The 18,886-nt window shown below is 34.0% G+C and overlaps 1 protein-coding gene across 4 annotated transcripts in view; it reads right to left on the reverse strand.

Moving 5' to 3' along the window:
• The window catches only part of LOC132557378 (orexin receptor type 2-like), a 68,886-nt gene that overhangs the window by 11,793 nt on the left and 38,207 nt on the right, over positions 1-18,886 (reverse strand). For all 4 annotated transcript variants that reach the window (XM_060221877.1, XM_060221879.1, XM_060221880.1 and 1 more), the window contains exon 2: positions 12,954-13,332. In XM_060221877.1, coding sequence (XP_060077860.1) covers positions 12,954-13,332 — 379 coding nt within the window. The remainder of the gene's footprint in view (positions 1-12,953; positions 13,333-18,886) is intronic.

Here is an 18,886-nt window from a genome sequence, read left to right on the forward strand (position 1 = left end):
ATATCAATAACCAGTTGTTTTCTTATCATACATCAATGAACTAGGTAAATGTAACTGTTGATTATTGTTACTATAAATCAAAAGAATTCAATATGTACTACAGCGTATGTCTAATGGGGTCGCTGACACGTATCACATGCATAGAGACTCAGATTGCACGTACCTTTAACCAAATATCAACAAACATCTTTATTGAAAATTTGCTTTTGTAAATCACTCTCGGGCGGAAATGTGTAAAGCTTTCAATTACTATAAAACAGAAACATAATTTGTAGTTATAACCGATTCATCCGCATGCCTCTATTGACAAATTGTCTATTACGCTGACTTTCTAAGCCCAATATTGTCTTTGAATTTAGATCGTTATTAATGACAAAAACCTATTTTCATTTAGTTTTCTGACACGCCAAGCGAACAGAAAAAAACTTTTCACGGAAACAAGAAATGTCAGGCCAAATAGAACGTGATTAAATGGTTGAGACGTAATGCAATCCATCATGATATCTGACGCGTACAATGAAATTTCATTGAAGACATTTCCTGCTAAAATATAGCATGTTTCCGTTTGCTGCCGATCTCTAAAATACAGTATATGCGTGCCTTGTTACCACTGACTTTACCCGGCTGCTTTAGCCTTACAACATAAACAGAATACGGTCTTTCTGACAGTCGTGATGGCATCAATCTAATGTAAAAACATTAAAATATTATTCAAAACATCACTCTTCTGTCGTCATATATTGAATTAGAAAGAAAATCAATTCAAAATGTTATTTTGAAACAAACATAATAAAAACCGATAGTTTTGATAAATGGTCTCCACAGGAATATTTGGGTAAATGGTCCGACTAATGCTGAAATCAGCATTAGTAGAAATCTCTCTGAACTCGGGAACTATCAGTAAAGCGGCATGTCAAACCGTCCTCAACGTGAGGTTGAGCTGCCGGATTAGATTTTACCTTTTTTGTTTAATTAGAACTTTCGTCCGGATTTTTTCTCTCTTTTGTTTTCATCATATTCCACAGCTTGAGATCCATGTGTGAAATTTACGACTGAATTAGTGCGATGCTGGGAATTGTTAAAACAATAATCTTAATATCGAACTTTAATTAAATAAACAAACATTTTTCACACTATTGTCGAATAAACAATAAATCCATGGAATAAAACAAAACAGCGTTATTAATTAAAATACATTTTTAAAACCAAATACAATCTTTATCGAATTTCACACATGCATTTTGTCATCAAAGAATAAAAACATCTATTTTACTGTATTCAGATGTTTACAGAAATCTACATACAATTTTAACTTAGCAATTTGGATACTCCGAAAGGGGCAAGTTCTTAATCTACATCAAGATGAGGGAACGCGTAGACTTACATATCGATTACACATATCTTCAATAAAGCGTAGTCGAATCTATGACTTATTCGATTTCATATGAAACTGTATCTGAAATGACTTTTCGTGTGGTGAATGAAGTCATTGAAACATCAAATGCTCATTTCAAAGTCATTGTTTTATAGAGGTCAAAGGTGAGATATGGAGTAAATATCGCCAGAAAAACATCGCCCTTTTATCTTATTCCACTACGGAAAATCGTTCCGTTTATGTCTTGCAATTCGACATTCAAATGAAAGGAATGCTAGTAATGAAAGATTTCATGCGATCCGAGTATATCTATAGGAGTAAAAAAAATGACAAACGTTTAATTATGTCACAAACAATTTTATTTGTTAACAACCTAATAAGGATAATGTCTCACGATTTTTTATAACTAATTGCTTATAAATTGCTTATTACCTTTCTAATATGCTCGCTTTACACACGAACTTCGCTATCTCGTACTCGCATAAATCGAAGACCTCGTTAAATTCCAAGTGTTTCGTCTGTACCGGCTAAACTTTAAAGTAAACATGTTGACATTATCTAGATCTCCAGATCAATAGTATTGAATCATTTGATCGCCCCCATCGTTTCACAAGATTATGTTATAACGCGTGACGATTCATCCAAACCATAAAACCCGACAATCAATAAAGCAGTATTTCACATTCAAATGTGGCCACCAGACCGGATTTCCAGGATTAGAATTACATATTGTCCGAAATCTAAGTAGCATAGAGATAAAAAAAATCCGTCTAGGCATAATCATCGCCCACATGTCACCGCATGTTTTAACGATAGCTTTTTGTACGACAATAAGTTTATATATATGCAGTATGATACATCTAAAGGATTTCCGAAAGTCGCGATCTGCGCCCAATTTGATGCACCATATTTGCAATTGTGATTTATGTATGTATGATCGATCCCATATTCTTGTCGTGTTTGAAATTCAATTTTGCCTTTGAATTCGATTTCTTCTTTCATTAAAATATTCTTATACTCAACCACAGCCTTTAAAAATCAGAGCAAGTTCTACATAATGTATATCTATGAGTACCTAATTATTTTATTGTAAGCTTAACAGGATGTGTTTTTATTGGATCAAAAACAGTCATGGACTGCCGATATACCATTTTCTTTGTGTGCTATGTAGCTGGGCGTGTTTGATCCTCGTTAGCTTGCCGGTAGGTTCCGTTAATGCATACCTTGTTCTCAACAACGTGAGAACGTGACCTTACGTACATGAATTGACCAAGTACCAAGTTGCGTTACATGGCGGATGTTGTTCGGAACACCCGATCTTTATTCTGCTTGTACTTTCTCAGGAGTATCTGTGTAAATCTTTTATATTTGCCCTAGTTTTATCGAATTTGAGACTGGCTTATTGCTGTTTTCACATGTTGGTATTTTCTTGCCGGTTTCTTTTTCAAATGTTTATCTTAATTAATGAATAACGCAAGAAAGCTGGTGATTACATTTAAAGTCGATCTTTCAATTTTAGTCTCGTTAAAAGTATGTTTAAGTGAGAGTGGTGAAATAATAAGTCGACAGTTGTTGGAAATTTCCCCCCTCACTGATGTAGAGGACACGCATGTCAGAAACAAAACTAAACAGTATTGCTGAAGAATTCTCAGAAACGCATTCCCGATTAATTAACAGCTAAAACTTTTTAAATATGCATTGGATACAGTTTAAGAATAGAGCGAAACGCATTCTTTTAGAAAGAGTGAATTAAGATTAGCCCACTCTGTGATCATTGTGTGGTTGTATTTATCTGAGGAAGCTTGTTAATTATAACATAGCCGAAAAATCGCAGAGCGGGCACGAAGCAGGATGCTAATGGTGGGCGACGAGCAGTGTTCCTTACCAACATCACAATTTGGAACGAAAACTTAAAAAGTCACGGCAATTACAGTTCTACTGCAGGGAAATGGCGGAATACAATCTGCCTTATGTAATAAGCGGATGCTGGAAGCCAATTCTATTCTTTGTTGCATAATACACTTTTCCATCAAATTTAAATGCTCTATTTTTATTGTCCTTTGCTATCGGCGTTGCATTAAGCGTTGTAAGGATCCTGTAGTTAAAATGACAAAGACCGTAACTGAGTCATGCTATCCGGTATGTAACGTTAAACGAGTATTACACGGCGTGCCTTAATCCTGTACTTACTCGTGTGTTTAAGGTAAATGTTTAGATGAACATAGATAGCGATATTATTGATATATGTATCGTTATATATTGATGTACGTTAGTACGTTGATTACGCGAACTTGTCAACAACAAACGTTTGCTTCATCGGTATGTCGCCGGTACTTCACTCCTATTTATAAATAAAAATCACGGATACCGTCACGGATTCGAAACTTGTCGGGAAAACAAGACGAGTTTCAAAAAATGCAGTGTGCAAAAAGATTATTAGAAAGTTTTACGGTCTTGATTACAATCTAATTGGTAAATATTCTATTCCCTTGTACATTCTCAATATATTCAAAGTTCTTAAGAATAATTAGCAGTTTATTTTGATTTACGCCTAGTTCTCGTTGGAGAAAGTGACACCACCTGATATCATTCTCCTTATAGGATTCTCCTTCGCTGGTCTCTAGTTTAAATTTTCTTTGTTCAAATTTTTGCTATTCAGTTGTACGTGTTTTGTACAATCTATGAGACAGCAGGTAGTAGAAACTGCTGGTGGATTTTAGTCACCGAGATTAGCCGTAACCAGCATTTGAATTCTTTAAGATAGCAGCACAGCTCTGAATATACACATTTACTTGATGTCCCTCAGAAATTACCAGATATGTAAAACGTATAACATTATGGTGCTAAAGAAATAGCTAGCATCACTGACGAGACCTAGAAGGACGACACAACTGTATGACTGTATTTAACTCTAAAGTCTTTTAAAAGGTGTCATTCTCTTGCGTGTCTTTAGTTATCTCTGCCCTTGTTTCTTCTTTTTATGTTAAGCTGAAGCTTTAGTTTACGTGCTGGCGTTCTTTTGATACTTTTCAATATTTTTTTGTTTTGCCATTAAATGCCATATACGATGATATAATCGTTTGGAACTATTTGTGATATTGAGTGTCTTGAACATCTAAATATCAGGTTTCTCTTTGATCTACAACCTACCATTTCTTTATTTGGAAGTATCTCTCTAACTATCTCCGTCTATCTCTCTCCGTTACGGTGCAGTCCAAGACCAGATCTTAATCACATGAATTATTATGTCATCATGACTATGTATGTTTCTTGTTGCCAAGTCTATCACTCGCATATGGTCGTAAGTTGACAATTTCGTGTCCGGATGTTATATGCAAAGATGAATATATCTGTTTTATCTGTCGAACACACTCACGGTATTTACCTTCTAATATTTAGTAAGTGATGACGATAAATTTCGACGGACTAAAAAAAACTAATTCAACTATACGGGTACACGTAAGTATGTAAAGCTGAAATGTCATAATGTTGTACAATTTCGATTATTAAAATACAAACTCAATGAAAATAAACATGTACTTTTGAAATAAGACCAAATAAGAAATAAGTCAAAAATAAAATCGTTACGAAAAAATTAAACAAAATTGACAAGGAAAAATCAATTTGTCAGCATACTGTTGAATAACCGAGGTTACTTAGTAGTAGTAAAAAAGATTGATTAGTACAGGAAAGAAAATATCACTGTCACAATACAAGGACATTTTCTCTTCGTTTCAACATAAGAGTACTAACACAGTCGGAGTCGGGTAAATTTTCAAATAGAATAATCGATATTTTGTATAAATAGCTGGCAAAACAATGTTCCTTTTTGCGATTTAAATACCAATTAATGAGTTTATCGACTGCTTTTTTAGGTTTGCTATTTATTGTTGATAGGAATTAAACGTTGGTAATATCCAAAGTGATGAGAAATAACGTGAAGAGGACTGCTGGGGAAAGGAAGTAGAGATTGAAAATGGAGGGAATTGAAACGGGAGAGGAGGGCTGAGCGACGACAGGATTGGCTGTGGAGACGACGTAAACGTGTCAAAAGAGGCAGGAACGGGAAAAAATGGAGAAATGTAAGCAGTGAGAGATCGTAAGGGAGGAAAGTAGAGACAATTAAACTAGATTGGTGGATAAAACATTATCGACACGCCTTCACCAGCTCACGTATCGAATGGCAGTTATAAGAGACATTTCATTAAATATATTGTACATCTATTTGTCACCTGAGGACATATTGACATTAGTAAGTCGAGAACATATTTGTATCAAACTTTATTACGTTAATGTTACATTGTGATACACTCATATATACATGTTCGTCTGAAGACTTCTCCCAATGGAAAGACGACTCGATTTTTGTCCACTATAATATCCTAACCATACAGTACTGAAACCGTTATAATACTTGATTTTATGACATCGGACACGTCCAGATACAAAAATACCCTTAGCATTGATATGATATTTAATAGTAACAATGGCAGGACCACCGTTCAAGGGGGATTACCATTGAATGAGAACATGAGTGAGTAATTGTATAAGCAATACACAAGACACTGTAAACAGCGTAGTTACAACGCCAGTTATGGCGGAATTTCACATGGGAGTTCTTCAAATCTGATAACAGTTTTATCATTGTAGAATTATTGTATTGCTAGCTACTTAATAACGTAAATAATTTGATTTCCATCATCAAACACATTTTGTCGTTACTGTGTTTTCTCTGAATACCCACGTCGATCCAGTGTACTTTGAACACATTGCATATTCAAGTGTCGCGTGTCTATTGTAGAATAATGAAAGATACGGACGGACAATTATCTAGTAATAGCGCTATCGACATCAGCTAGTCTCACGACATTACATTGACTGTGAATTCTATCATAGCGTATTTCTGCTATACAAAAGTCTCGATAGCAGTAATATGACAGTCAACTCTTCGGTCATACAACAGTATTTCTGTGATTTTATAAACTGTTTAATTAAGTATCGAGCTGTTTCTTAAAAATATGCTTCTATTTTTAGTGTAACAATTTTCGTACGTGCACCTTTTGCAGGTACTTAACCTTTAAAAACTGTCAGGAAGTTTTGAAACATATATTTTCTGCCCGATGTATTTCTTCCACAGTCGACCGCTCAAGCGATATCGTAGACGAATGAAATGTCTGATGGACGTTTCACCTAGGTAATTAATGTTAACATAACCTACTGTAACAAAGTGGTTGTGCTCACAATGACGTGACTAATTGAAACCAATCCCAACATTAATCTTGTAGAATCATTTATATCCATAGAATTCTTTTTCTGATTGTTTACAAAGCGTTTGATAAAGCATTATCGACAATTCAAATCGCTGTATCTAGGGGAGTGTTTCAGGGGAAGGATTTCAGACTATCAGTTCGGGACAGCTGTTGCTTCCCCAACAGGTGGCCAGAGAGTCGAAACGGTAAAATAAACAGCAGTAAAACAACTGACCAATACCTAAATAAACAGTACTAACAACTAACCAACGATGTATCCCTAGGAATATAGCGGGACTGATTTCACAGAATCGATCCAAACATTTTTGTTGCAAGGAAATCAAATTTGACGGAAATTGACAATACATAAAAAAGAATTAAAGCGCCGATTATGGAATAATTGTTACTATTTTTCATCTCAAACATTTAAACCACATCCAGGTCATAACTATAACTGGTAATCTATGAAGGTTAATATCTTGCACGTTATTCGAACTAAGTTACGTTTATGTGTTTATGAACTAATTGTAATGTTAATATTCTATCGTACACATTCATATGGTGTTATTGATCAATATGGGGCCCTAGATGTTACGTGTGCTGACACATTTATAAAAACTGATGTATTTATTAGTATAACTGTCACGTTTACCTAGCCATTCATTTCTTATATCTACTGAACATGATCATCCTAGATCTGTTATCATGTGATAATCCTAGACATGTTATCACGTGATAATCCTAGACATGTTATCATGTGATAATCCTAGATCTGTTATCACGTGATCATCCTATATCTGTTACCACGTCCTAGTTCAGTAATTTTGCTGGCGCTAACTTAACATACTAACTCTTAATCGTAAAATGTGATAATGGATTTGATATTATTAAGAAATCATAGTTATTAGCTGCTAAGTAACCACACAAGAAAACTTGATTTGTGTCATTATCAACGAACATGATATATCCATTATAGAGCCAGAGTTTTATCAGCCAGTGTATCTGAATGAAGATTAATGGTTGTGATCATGAGTACAGATGACATCGTTTACATTTGCCCATCCTGAAGAGGGAAAGAACGTGAGGAATATATATATATATATAAGTATGTACCAGACGATGACAGCTTTTAATAATCACAGGTTGTAATATCCCGTACAGTACAATTAAAGAGACAGGAAACATTCGCATGTCGTCTTTGTAATACACGTGAAGGCATGTCGGGTGTGCATTAACAGACTATATTTACATTTCCACTACAAGGCCACAATGTTACTACCAAGAAAGAATGTGAGTTAAGGTACAAAAATGACACCCATTATATGGGGAATATTACCCTAAACATCTTTACTCAAATGTCAGGAAAAAAAGCATGTTAATAGTTACACTCTTGATGATGATTTTGTTTAACATGTGTGTAACGTGTCGTCTACTGAACAGAGAGAAAATGAAACAGTGATTGAATTCTGAGAATTGATGATTCAAATATAAAGACGATATGTTACACGTGTCAGATGTTGATATTTTCGAAGATGAAATTGATAGAGTTATTAGTACATTCAGATAAAGCTTATGGTCATAATTTGTTGTTTAATGAGTTTATCTTATTTAAAGGTAAAGAAATTTTAATTCCATATTTAATAACAAGGTTCGGGTTTCGGAAAAACGTATCTACAGCAGATGCAATATTTGTTTTACAATCAAATAAATAGAACGTTGAAAAACAAACGGAAATTACATTGTTGTTTTAAGATTATTAGAAAGTGTTTAATTTGTTAATGGACAAAATGTTTGGTACAAGCCTACCAAAGAAGGTGTTGAGGATAAAAAATGTCAAATATTATTTGAGCATTGTATAAAGTGTTGTGTTAAATTTAATTATTCTTTTATTATTTTATTCGGATTTCTTCAATTGCAAGAAGGGAATATTTCAAGGCAAAATCATGATTTTATTTCTCTCTTTAAGTTAATGATTGTGAGATGCATTTTTTGAATAGATACTTGTCCTTTTATAGAACTAAAATCAATCATTTTATTTTTTATTAATGTATGTAAATGATATAAAATTAGCTGATCAGCAGAAGTATCGCAGAAAATGTTAGATTAATGTTTATTAACTCGTACTGTTAAAAACATAGGTTATGTTTGTTATAAATGCTGGTCAGTTGAAGGAGACAATAGTTATATATCAGAAAATGTTGATAGTTTGAATTATCTTGGAATTGTATGAAATTCAATGGTAAATTAAATTGGATACAACAACAAAATAGCTAAGCAAGGAAGGAAATCGTTGTTTGTCCTTTCAAACATTTCATAGAGAAATATTTTAATATTGAAACTCAACGTTTTCGAAACATTTATAGTCAACTGAACTATGGGTCTGATGTTTTGGGATTTCACAAAACACTTGATATAGGAAAAACATAATGTAAAGAGGAACTTGGGGGTTACAAATGTAGATTTTACATCATTATTTATCAACAATGTGGTAGATGTCCTTACATATAATTCGCAAATTGAGAAATTTCAGATATTGGCATAAACTTAGAAACTCCGATAATTGTATTCGAAGGGCTTGTTACGATGATGTGATTGAAAAGAGGAGCGAATGGATGGACAGTTTAAAAAATGAATTATTATGAATAGGTTAAGGGTAGTTGGGAGAATATTTTAATTATAGCAATGAAATTTTCATTCTAAATTTAATTGAATGCAGCGTGAGTGATGTTTTTCAGCAAGAATGTATGAATTTGATCAAGTGGTCTTTTAAGTACTCACTTCATAGATGTATAAGTAGCACATTTTGTCAGAAGAAGTATTTAACAAAACCTAATTGTTTATGAAATATCCAACAAATTACAAAAATATATGATGTCGAATAGATTGTATAGTATAAACCGGTGGTGTGTTAATGATGAAAGAATCAACAGAATCAACACATATTGTACCAGTTGTGATATTGAGGATAAATACAATTTTATCTTAAAATGCGGGCAATATAAAGATATAAGAAAATGTTTGGATGTGTGTGGTCCGTCAGTGTTGTGAGTGATATACAGAATTATCCTCTACACTCTGATTGGATGTGTGTGGTCCGTCAGTGTTGTGAGTGATATACAGAATTATCCTCTACACTCTGATTGGATGTGTGTGGTCTGTGAGTGTTGTGAGTGATATACAGTATTATCCTCTACACTCTGATTGGATGTGTGTGGTCCGTGAGTGTTGTGAGTGATATACAGTATTATCCTCTACACTCTGATTGGATATGTGTGGTCTGTGAGTGTTGTGAGTGATATACAGAATTATCCTCTACACTCTGATTGGATGTGTGTGGTCTGTGAGTGTTGTGAGTGATATACAGAATTATCCTCTACACTCTGATTGGATGTGTGTGGTCTGTGAGTGTTGTGAGTGATATACAGAATTATCCTCTACACTCTGATTGGATGTGTGTGGTCTGTGAGTGTTGTGAGTGATATACAGAATTATCCTCTACACTCTTATTGGATGTGTGTGGTCTGTGAGTGTTGTGAGTGATATACAGAATTATCCTCTACACTCTGATTGGATGTGTGTGGTCTGTGAGTGTTGTGAGTGATATACAGTATTATCCTCTACACTCTGATTGGATGTGTGTGGTCCGTGAGTGTTGTGAGTGATATACAGTATTATCCTCTACACTCTGATTGGATATGTGTGGTCTGTGAGTGTTGTGAGTGATATACAGTATTATCCTCTACACTCTGATGGGATATGTGTATTCTGTCAGTGTTGTGAGCCGTATTTCTCGTGTTTGTTGTTATGTTTGTATTTACACTGTAAATATATGTACTGTACTGATAAACTGTAAGGTTTATGGTAATAAATCATTTAATGTTTTTATCTTATTATTCATTATTTCCACTTGATTGATTATATTATCAGCTATAAGTATTTTTATCTTGTTTAGTTGAGTTATACTCTATTCAAAGAGTAAGATGCTCATGTGAGGTAAACATAAACACTGAGCTGTGATGCTCATTTTCCTGGCAGATTGCTAGCTCGGACTTGAGGTAAACATAAACACAGAGTTGTGATGCTTCAGATTGCTAGCTCGGATTGTGTTGGCCAGCACATCTCACTCAGTTATAACGACCATTCTTGCCATAACAAGCCCATTCAATACATAATAATACGACTTCACTGTTGTCTTATTGTACCTTCATTAATGTCTCCTGCGAGACAGGTGTAACTATAAATGGTTCCTGTTATCATTATGACTGCTACTTCTAATGTTGCCTTGGCGAATTAGATATTATTAATAGGTTGTCTCTGTTTTATTGATATTTCACTGAATCGGAAATAAATAAGGTATAATTCTTAAATTTTAATATCAAAGATTTTCAGTTTACATATCATCAATTAAAACAATCTGAAAGATATGAAAATGTTTATATGACGAATAACTGCGTTTAAAATGCGTGTGCACGGTTGTACAACAGACACACAAGAGAATAGCACCTTTCAAAATTATCAAATTCCACCACACAGACGTTTAGTGCTCATCCAGTGATGCTAGAGGAGACTGTATAAATTAAGATTTGATTCAACGAAATAACAAAATCTAGATAGGCCGCTTCACCACCACATTTATTTAATAAACTTCGTCATTTTTATATATTCGATAATTTTATATGAACTTATGTACTGTAGTATGAATTAAAACGTGGTGTGCAGGTTGCGACAAACCTCGGAGACTCGCATGCCAGCAGCTGTCGGAATATTTAAAGACGAAAATCCAGCTGTTCTAATTATCATATTAAATTACACGAAAGATCAAGATAAACAAGACAGAATTAAATATAGACTTAATTCTATCTGTTTGTATCATCACCTTTAAATACCTTGGGGAATATGATACCAGTTTATGGATTATCGAAGATCAAAGTAAGAGTTTTTCATGAACTGAGATTTGAAGTAAAATTCACTGATAAATATCTTATTCAGTTACGAAGCACATGAATTGGAAGAAATCTTGTTTTTCGGTAGTGTGATATGACGAGTATCAGCCCCTACATATATATTGACGTCACAATAATGCCGAATATTTTCCAATTTCTGTACAAAGAGCAGTTTGAATAACCTGATAGAAATGCCGTAAAATTTTTAACAAATCTGATATTCAGTGCTGCTGTGACATGTACTCGAATTGTTGTTGTTTATTTGTTTGTTGGTGCTTCTTCTATTGTTTTTAACGAACAAACATGATATCCATATTGCTGAGAGGGAACACAACAAGATGATAAAAATCTGGTTTCATACTCGGGAAGGAATAGTAATATTACTATTACGTAACTTTCAATTAATAATACAAGGTTCTGTCATTTAAAAAGACACCTATTTCGTTACAGTCCCTTATCAACGAATAAAATAAAGTTGATATCCTAATTTGATAAAGGAGCAAACTCAACGTCGATATGATTTTGAGAGTTAAAATCAACTATTTGTGATTTCAGTACAATATTTACAAAGTAGAATTGATCGATAGCTGTACTGTAAGGTATGCCCCCTCCCCTTATCCCTACCTCTCAATCCCATCCTCACCCGTCCCCTCCCCTTTACCTTCCAAATCCAAGATGGTCGCCTAACGGTCCTTTGTTTTCCTGATAAGTCTCAAAACCAAAAGAGCGCAACTAGTGACGAAGCGAAACTTACATTCATAATCTGAGAATAAGTAAAATTCCAAGATGGTACCAGACATTTATTTTGTTTTTTCTAATCAGTCCAACATCAAACCAGCACAACATGGGTCCAAATCAAACCTACATATGCTATTTGAGGATAATCTATTGAGTACCCCTCAAAAAATAGCGATAACAGACTTTCGTAATCAAAGATGGTCGGGCGAATTGAATAGCCCACTATTTGATAATGATCTCCTAAAAAGGATGCATCCTGTAAAGTGTGCAACTTTGAATATCAATTAGTTACTACATGATTGAAATACGTCATCTTTAGGTGAACTATGCTACTTTAAGCAACTCTGGTTTTATCTTGTATGTTGTCGATCGCGTTGTCAATGGTACCACCTTGCTGGGGCGTATATGTGGATTGCCATTTTCGCGCGGGAAATGAGATAAGGCGGAAAGGTAGTACGTTAAAGGATAACTCGAAAACCTTAATTACGTAATTCGTGATATCATACTTGTCATTCCTAGTGCTCTGTCATGGAGTCTGGTTGTTTCCCCTCTTCCATTTGAGCATACAGAGGACATCCTGAACAGACAAAATGATGCTTAATATTTATTAACAGAGTTTTTGTGTCTAGGATTAACGTTGGTACTTACTGTTTGTGGCTGGTCCGGCCTGTGTACTCTGCCACAGGCACATGGCTATCCGAGTGTAGGCGAATCCCATGATAAAAAGAGGGAGAATGTAGTAGGCTACAGTGAGGAACATCTGATACACTAACTCCTTTTCTATATCAGAGGGGATGCAGGCTGTGAGCCAAATGTTCCCGATGTCCGGCGGAATTAGGTTATCCGGTAACAATGTAAGGAAGACGAGATCAGGTATGGCCACCAGGAGGGATAGGAGCCACACCATCCCAATCACAAGGATCGTCTTGTACTTGGATACACGGAAGGACAACGGATGACAGATCGCCATGTAGCGCTCTATTGAGATCGCCGTCAGAGTGAGAACGGACACCAGGACGGATACTTGCTATAAAACAATAGGAAATAGGAGTAAAATATTAAAAAATATGGAAAAAAACATCATCTCTAAATAAATAACGAAATAACAAATACAGGAAAAAAATTGTCAAACGCTTCCAGAATATTCCTATGTACAATCTAAACACGAGTAATGCAATACTTGCGGTATATAAGAATATAAAGTCGTTATCATGGATAGCGGTACTTTCAATCATATAGCTGAAATGCATTTTATTATTACTTACATAACGAACCGATATGGGAAGAGAAAACAAAATGAAAAGGCATTGTCCATAGTAACATTTTTTTTTCTAATGAAATAAAAGACACTGAAAGATAACAGTCTAAATATAGGACTAAATAATGATAAAGAAAATATGTCAAAAATCGGATATCAGATGTTCTACGTTCACAATATCCTTTCCTGGCTGTGAAGCTCTAGATTAAACGTCGGTTAATGTACGATGTACATTGCAGTATTTATCTGGCATATCAGCGGTTTTACATTATAACTGTATAGTAAAAAATTGAAAACCTTTCAAGTATATGGAAACTCACTCATTTGAGAGATATATGTCTGACTTGTTCTTCATATCTACAGGATAGCATAGTGTAAATTCTCATGGAAAGTCACGCATTAGAGAGAGACATGTCTGACCTATCCCCATGTCTACAGGATAGCATAGTGTAAATTCTCATGGAAAGTCACGCAGTAGAGAGAGACATGTCTGACTTGTCCCCATATCTACAGGATAGCATAGTGTAAATTCTCATGGAAAGTCACGCAGTAGAGAGAGACATGTCTGACCTGTCCCCATATCTACAGGATGGCATAGTGTAAATTCTCATGGAAAGTCACGCATTAGAGAGAGACATGTCTGACTCGTCCCCATATCTACAGGATAGCATAGTGTGAATTCTTATGGAAAGTCACGCATTAGAGAGATACATGTATGACTCGTCCCCATATCTACAGGATAGCATAGTGTGAATTCTTATGGAAAGTCAGGCATTTGAGAGATACATGTATGACTCGTCCCCAATATCTTCAGTGTAGCATTGTGAGACTTTTCTATGGAAACTCAGGGTAGCTAAATAATGAATCAAACTTAATCCTACAGCTATTTCGTCCTTCTAGGATTCATCAGTGTTGCCGAGAGTCTAGATTGTTGTTTTATATGTAGGAGACGACTGAGGTAAACCGCAGTTGGTCGAAATACAATGTAAATGTCAATAACGCAATAAGATTTGGAGATGCACTACACCACCCTCTCCACCTCCCTGAGCTGTGCCTCCATTCCTGAATTCCTCACTAAGCATTAAAAAAAGTATATTTAATTGGAATTTTTACCTTCTACATATATTTTATCATTTTCAACCGAATTGAAAAAAATGTTATATCACCTGGGCCATAATATTTTATTTCAATCAATCCTTCCTCTCTATACATATATATTGTAGATTCCTTTGACTTGGTTTACTAGGTGTTGAATCAATTTGAAACATGTACATTTCTATGTCTTATTTCAGAAGAATCTCATTATAAAACACACATCAGAACTGCGCTGTTTTTAATTTGAAACAGTATTTCCTGTTTCAATACTGTTCTTCGGAGTGCCAGTACCCTCGAATTATAGCCTTAAAAACTCATTGCTATCTTGCATACGTTTCGCCAATATACAGCCCGGGGCAACAAAGAAATAAATAAACCTGATACAGTGTATCAACAAAAATGAAGCTGTTAATCTGATATTTTTTTGTTTCGTGCTATGAAAAATGATTTTTGATATGGATCAGCTGATATCTTGTCTTGTTTTATAAGTTGTCACAGATATGAAGGCTCCGTCTGTACCGACACCAGATTGTAATTCATATATTGTACACATTTTAATTTGAAACAAGCCATAGTCTTTGCCTTGGAGTGTCTCACAATGAACTTAAGTAACGTGGAATAAGTTGTACACAGACGTACTGAATGATTAGCTCAAAGATAAATGAGAAACTGGTTCGAAATTGAAATGTATTAGTTTTCCCCAGGCCATATAGAATAATTGAATTAAAGTAATGGTATTTAGAAAATGTCTCAGAGGAAACAGAATTAACTGCATTTGATATATTGCGGAAGTAATCATATGGTGTTGCATTGCACCAGTCAAAAGTCAGCATTATAATCACGAGACGTATAGCATTACCCTCGTACTCTTATCAAGTATAAAATTTTATTTTTCACTGATCTCGTTTGTTTTGTCCAATTGATCATTAGAGATCTAATTATTACAACTTATGACTCGCGGCATCACTTTTCCGGTGAGGTATCGTGAATATTTTAAGTTAGATATCGATTTTATCGACAAAACTACTTCAACATATATCAATATTTTAATTCGATAAAAATTACAAATGAATAAAATTACTACCCTAGATTCTACCAGAATCATTTGGGAACGTGGCATAACTTACCTAGATTGACTTTCGTGTACTTTTATCAGAAGTTTCCTTGAAATTTTGTTTTCTTGTGTTCATATTTTGCCTTAATTTCATCGAATACGAGTTAGAACTAAATTTATGTTGACATGTCGGTATTTTCTTTGTTGTTGACTGACACAGTGAACATCATATGGGAGGTTCGTCGCATGCAGTATAATAAGGCTAGAGTGTCTTGCCAATTGACACGTCCATTTCAGGACAGACCGGTATGTTTCTCTGTTTCCACAGAAACACAAAACCGCCACAGACAAGGTGCTTCAGACCATGCATCTGAGAACCTTCACGTGAGGTTGCATAGGCCAAGACTCAACAGTCTGAGGTGTCGATAATACGAGATTGGGTTTAGTATAGTTTATATCGGTATCTGTTATCGATATCTGTAATATCATAACAAGCAGTATTTTGTACACTGTTGCAAACTTGATAACTTTCCAACCGAAGACACCTTCGCATGTTGTCTGAAAACATATCCTAATTAATTACATGCCGACTGCTCGGTGCAGCCTTTCATTCAACAGTACTTGTTATGTAGTAAACAACTGGGTAAACGTGACCAGACTTTCGCACATTTCTGAAGACTAGAAATTTTCTTCGCAGGAAATTGCAGCAGGAAATTGTGGAGGAGAAACCAAACAGGCTAACCGTTTTCATGTTTTTATACTTTTTAATTCTCAAATGATTACGAAAGAAGTTTAAAAAAGGCGCTGCCGTAATCAGAAAGGATTCGTTTACTTCCTACATCTTTTCCTTCAGATTAGTTTTAACGTCAACAAGGCGGTGAAATTGTAAACAAACACTTCCATTCAATTCAGATAAAATTCCAGCTTTCCTAATTGATTTATTTGTAAAGCAAGAAGAACGACAAATGACAGATTAACTTTAAATACTTATCCTTGCTGTTTTTATGCTGATGTTGTACTAAATACTTATCCTTGTTTTTTATGCTGATGTTGTACTAAATACTTATCCTTGCTGTTTTTATGCTGATGTTATACTAAATACTTATCCTTGCTGTTTTTATGCTGATGTTGTACTAAATACTTATCCTCGCTGTTTTTATGCTGATGTTGTACTAAATACTTATCCTTGCTGTTTTTATGCTGATGTTGTACTAAATACTTATCCTCGCTGTTTTTATGCTGATGTTGTACTAAATACTTATCCTTGCTGTTTTTATGCTGATGTTATACTAAATACTTATCCTTGTTTTTATGCTGATGTTGTACTAAATACTTATCCTTGTTTTTATGCTGATGTTATACTAAATACTTATCCTTGTTTTTTATGTTGATGTTATACTAAATATTTATCCTTGTTTTTATGCTGATGTTATACTAAATATTTATCCTTGTTTTTATGCTGATGTTGTACTAAATACTTATCCTTGTTTTTATGCTGATGTTGTACTAAATACTTATCCTTGCTGTTTTTATGCTGATGTTATACTAAATACTTATCCTTGTTTTTTATGCTGATGTTATACTAAATACTTATCCTTGCTGTTTTTATGCTGATGTTATACTAAATACTTATCCTTGTTTTTTATGCTGATGTTGTACTAAATACTTATCCTTGTTTTTTATGCTGATGTTATACTAAATACTTATCCTTGCTGTTTTTTATGCTGATGTTATACTAAATATTTATCCTTGTTTTTATGCTGATGTTGTACTAAATACTTATCCTTGCTGTTTTTATGCTGATGTTATACTAAATACTTATCCTTGCTGTTTTTATGCTGATGTTATACTAAATACTTATCCTTGTTTTTTATGCTGATGTTGTACTAAATACTTATCCTTGCTGTTTTTTATGCTGATGTTATACTAAATACTTAGCCTTGTTTTTTATGCTGATGTTGTACTAAATACTTATCCTTGCTGTTTTTTATGCTGATGTTGTACTAAATACTTATCCTCGCTGTTTTTATGCTGATGTTATACTAAATACTTATCCTTGTTTTTATGCTGATGTTGTACTAAATACTTATCCTTGTTTTTTATGCTGATGTTATACTAAATACTTATCCTTGCTGTTTTTTATGCTGATGTTATACTAAATACTTATCCTTGTTTTTTATGCTGATGTTGTATTAAATACTTATCCTTGCTGTTTTTTATGCTGATGTTGTACTAAATACTTATCCTTGTTTTTTATGCTGATGTTGTACTAAATACTTATACTTGTTTTTTATGCTGATGTTATACTAAATACTTATCCTTGTTTTTTATGCTGATGTTATACTAAATACTTATCCTTGTTTTTTATGCTGATGTTGTACTAAATACTTATCCTTGCTGTTTTTTATGCTGATGTTATACTAAATACTTATCCTTGTTTTTATGCTGATGTTGTACTAAATACTTATCCTTGTTTTTTATGCTGATGTTGTACTAAATACTTATCCTTGCTGTTTTTTATGCTGATGTTGTACTAAATACTTATCCTTGCTGTTTTTTATGCAGATGTTATACTAAATACTTATCCTTGTTTTTTATGCTGATGTTGTACTAAATACTTATCCTTGCTGTTTTTTATGCTGATGTTGTACTAAATACTTATCCTTGCTGTTTTTTATGCTGATGTTGTACTAAATACTTATCCTTGTTTTTTATGCTGATGTTGTACTAAATACTTATCCTTGCTGTTTTTTATGCTGATGTTATACTAAATACTTATCCTTGTTTTTTATGCTGATGTTGTACTAAATACTTATCCTTGTTTTTTATGCTGATGTTATACTAAATACTTATCCTTGTTTTTTATGCTGATGTTGTACTAAATACTTATCCTTGTTTTTTATGCTGATGTTGTACTAAATACTTATCCTTGTTTTTTATGCTGATGTTGTACTAAATACTTATCCTTGTTTTTTATGCTGATGAAGTACATGTATACGTATGCTGATGAAGTACATGTATACGTATGCTGATGAAGTACATGTATACGTATGCTGATGAAGTACATGTATACGTATGCTGATGAAGTACATGTATACACCACTAAATCAGTACTATGAGAGTATATATCCAGAGAACACACACACAATAAACCTGCGACCGTTCGTAATAGCA

This window comes from Ylistrum balloti, unplaced genomic scaffold, assembly GCF_031769215.1.
Source record: "Ylistrum balloti isolate Yb309-2 unplaced genomic scaffold, AGI_CSIRO_Ybal_v1 Utg370666, whole genome shotgun sequence".
NCBI classification, from domain to species: domain Eukaryota; kingdom Metazoa; phylum Mollusca; class Bivalvia; order Pectinida; family Pectinidae; genus Ylistrum; species Ylistrum balloti.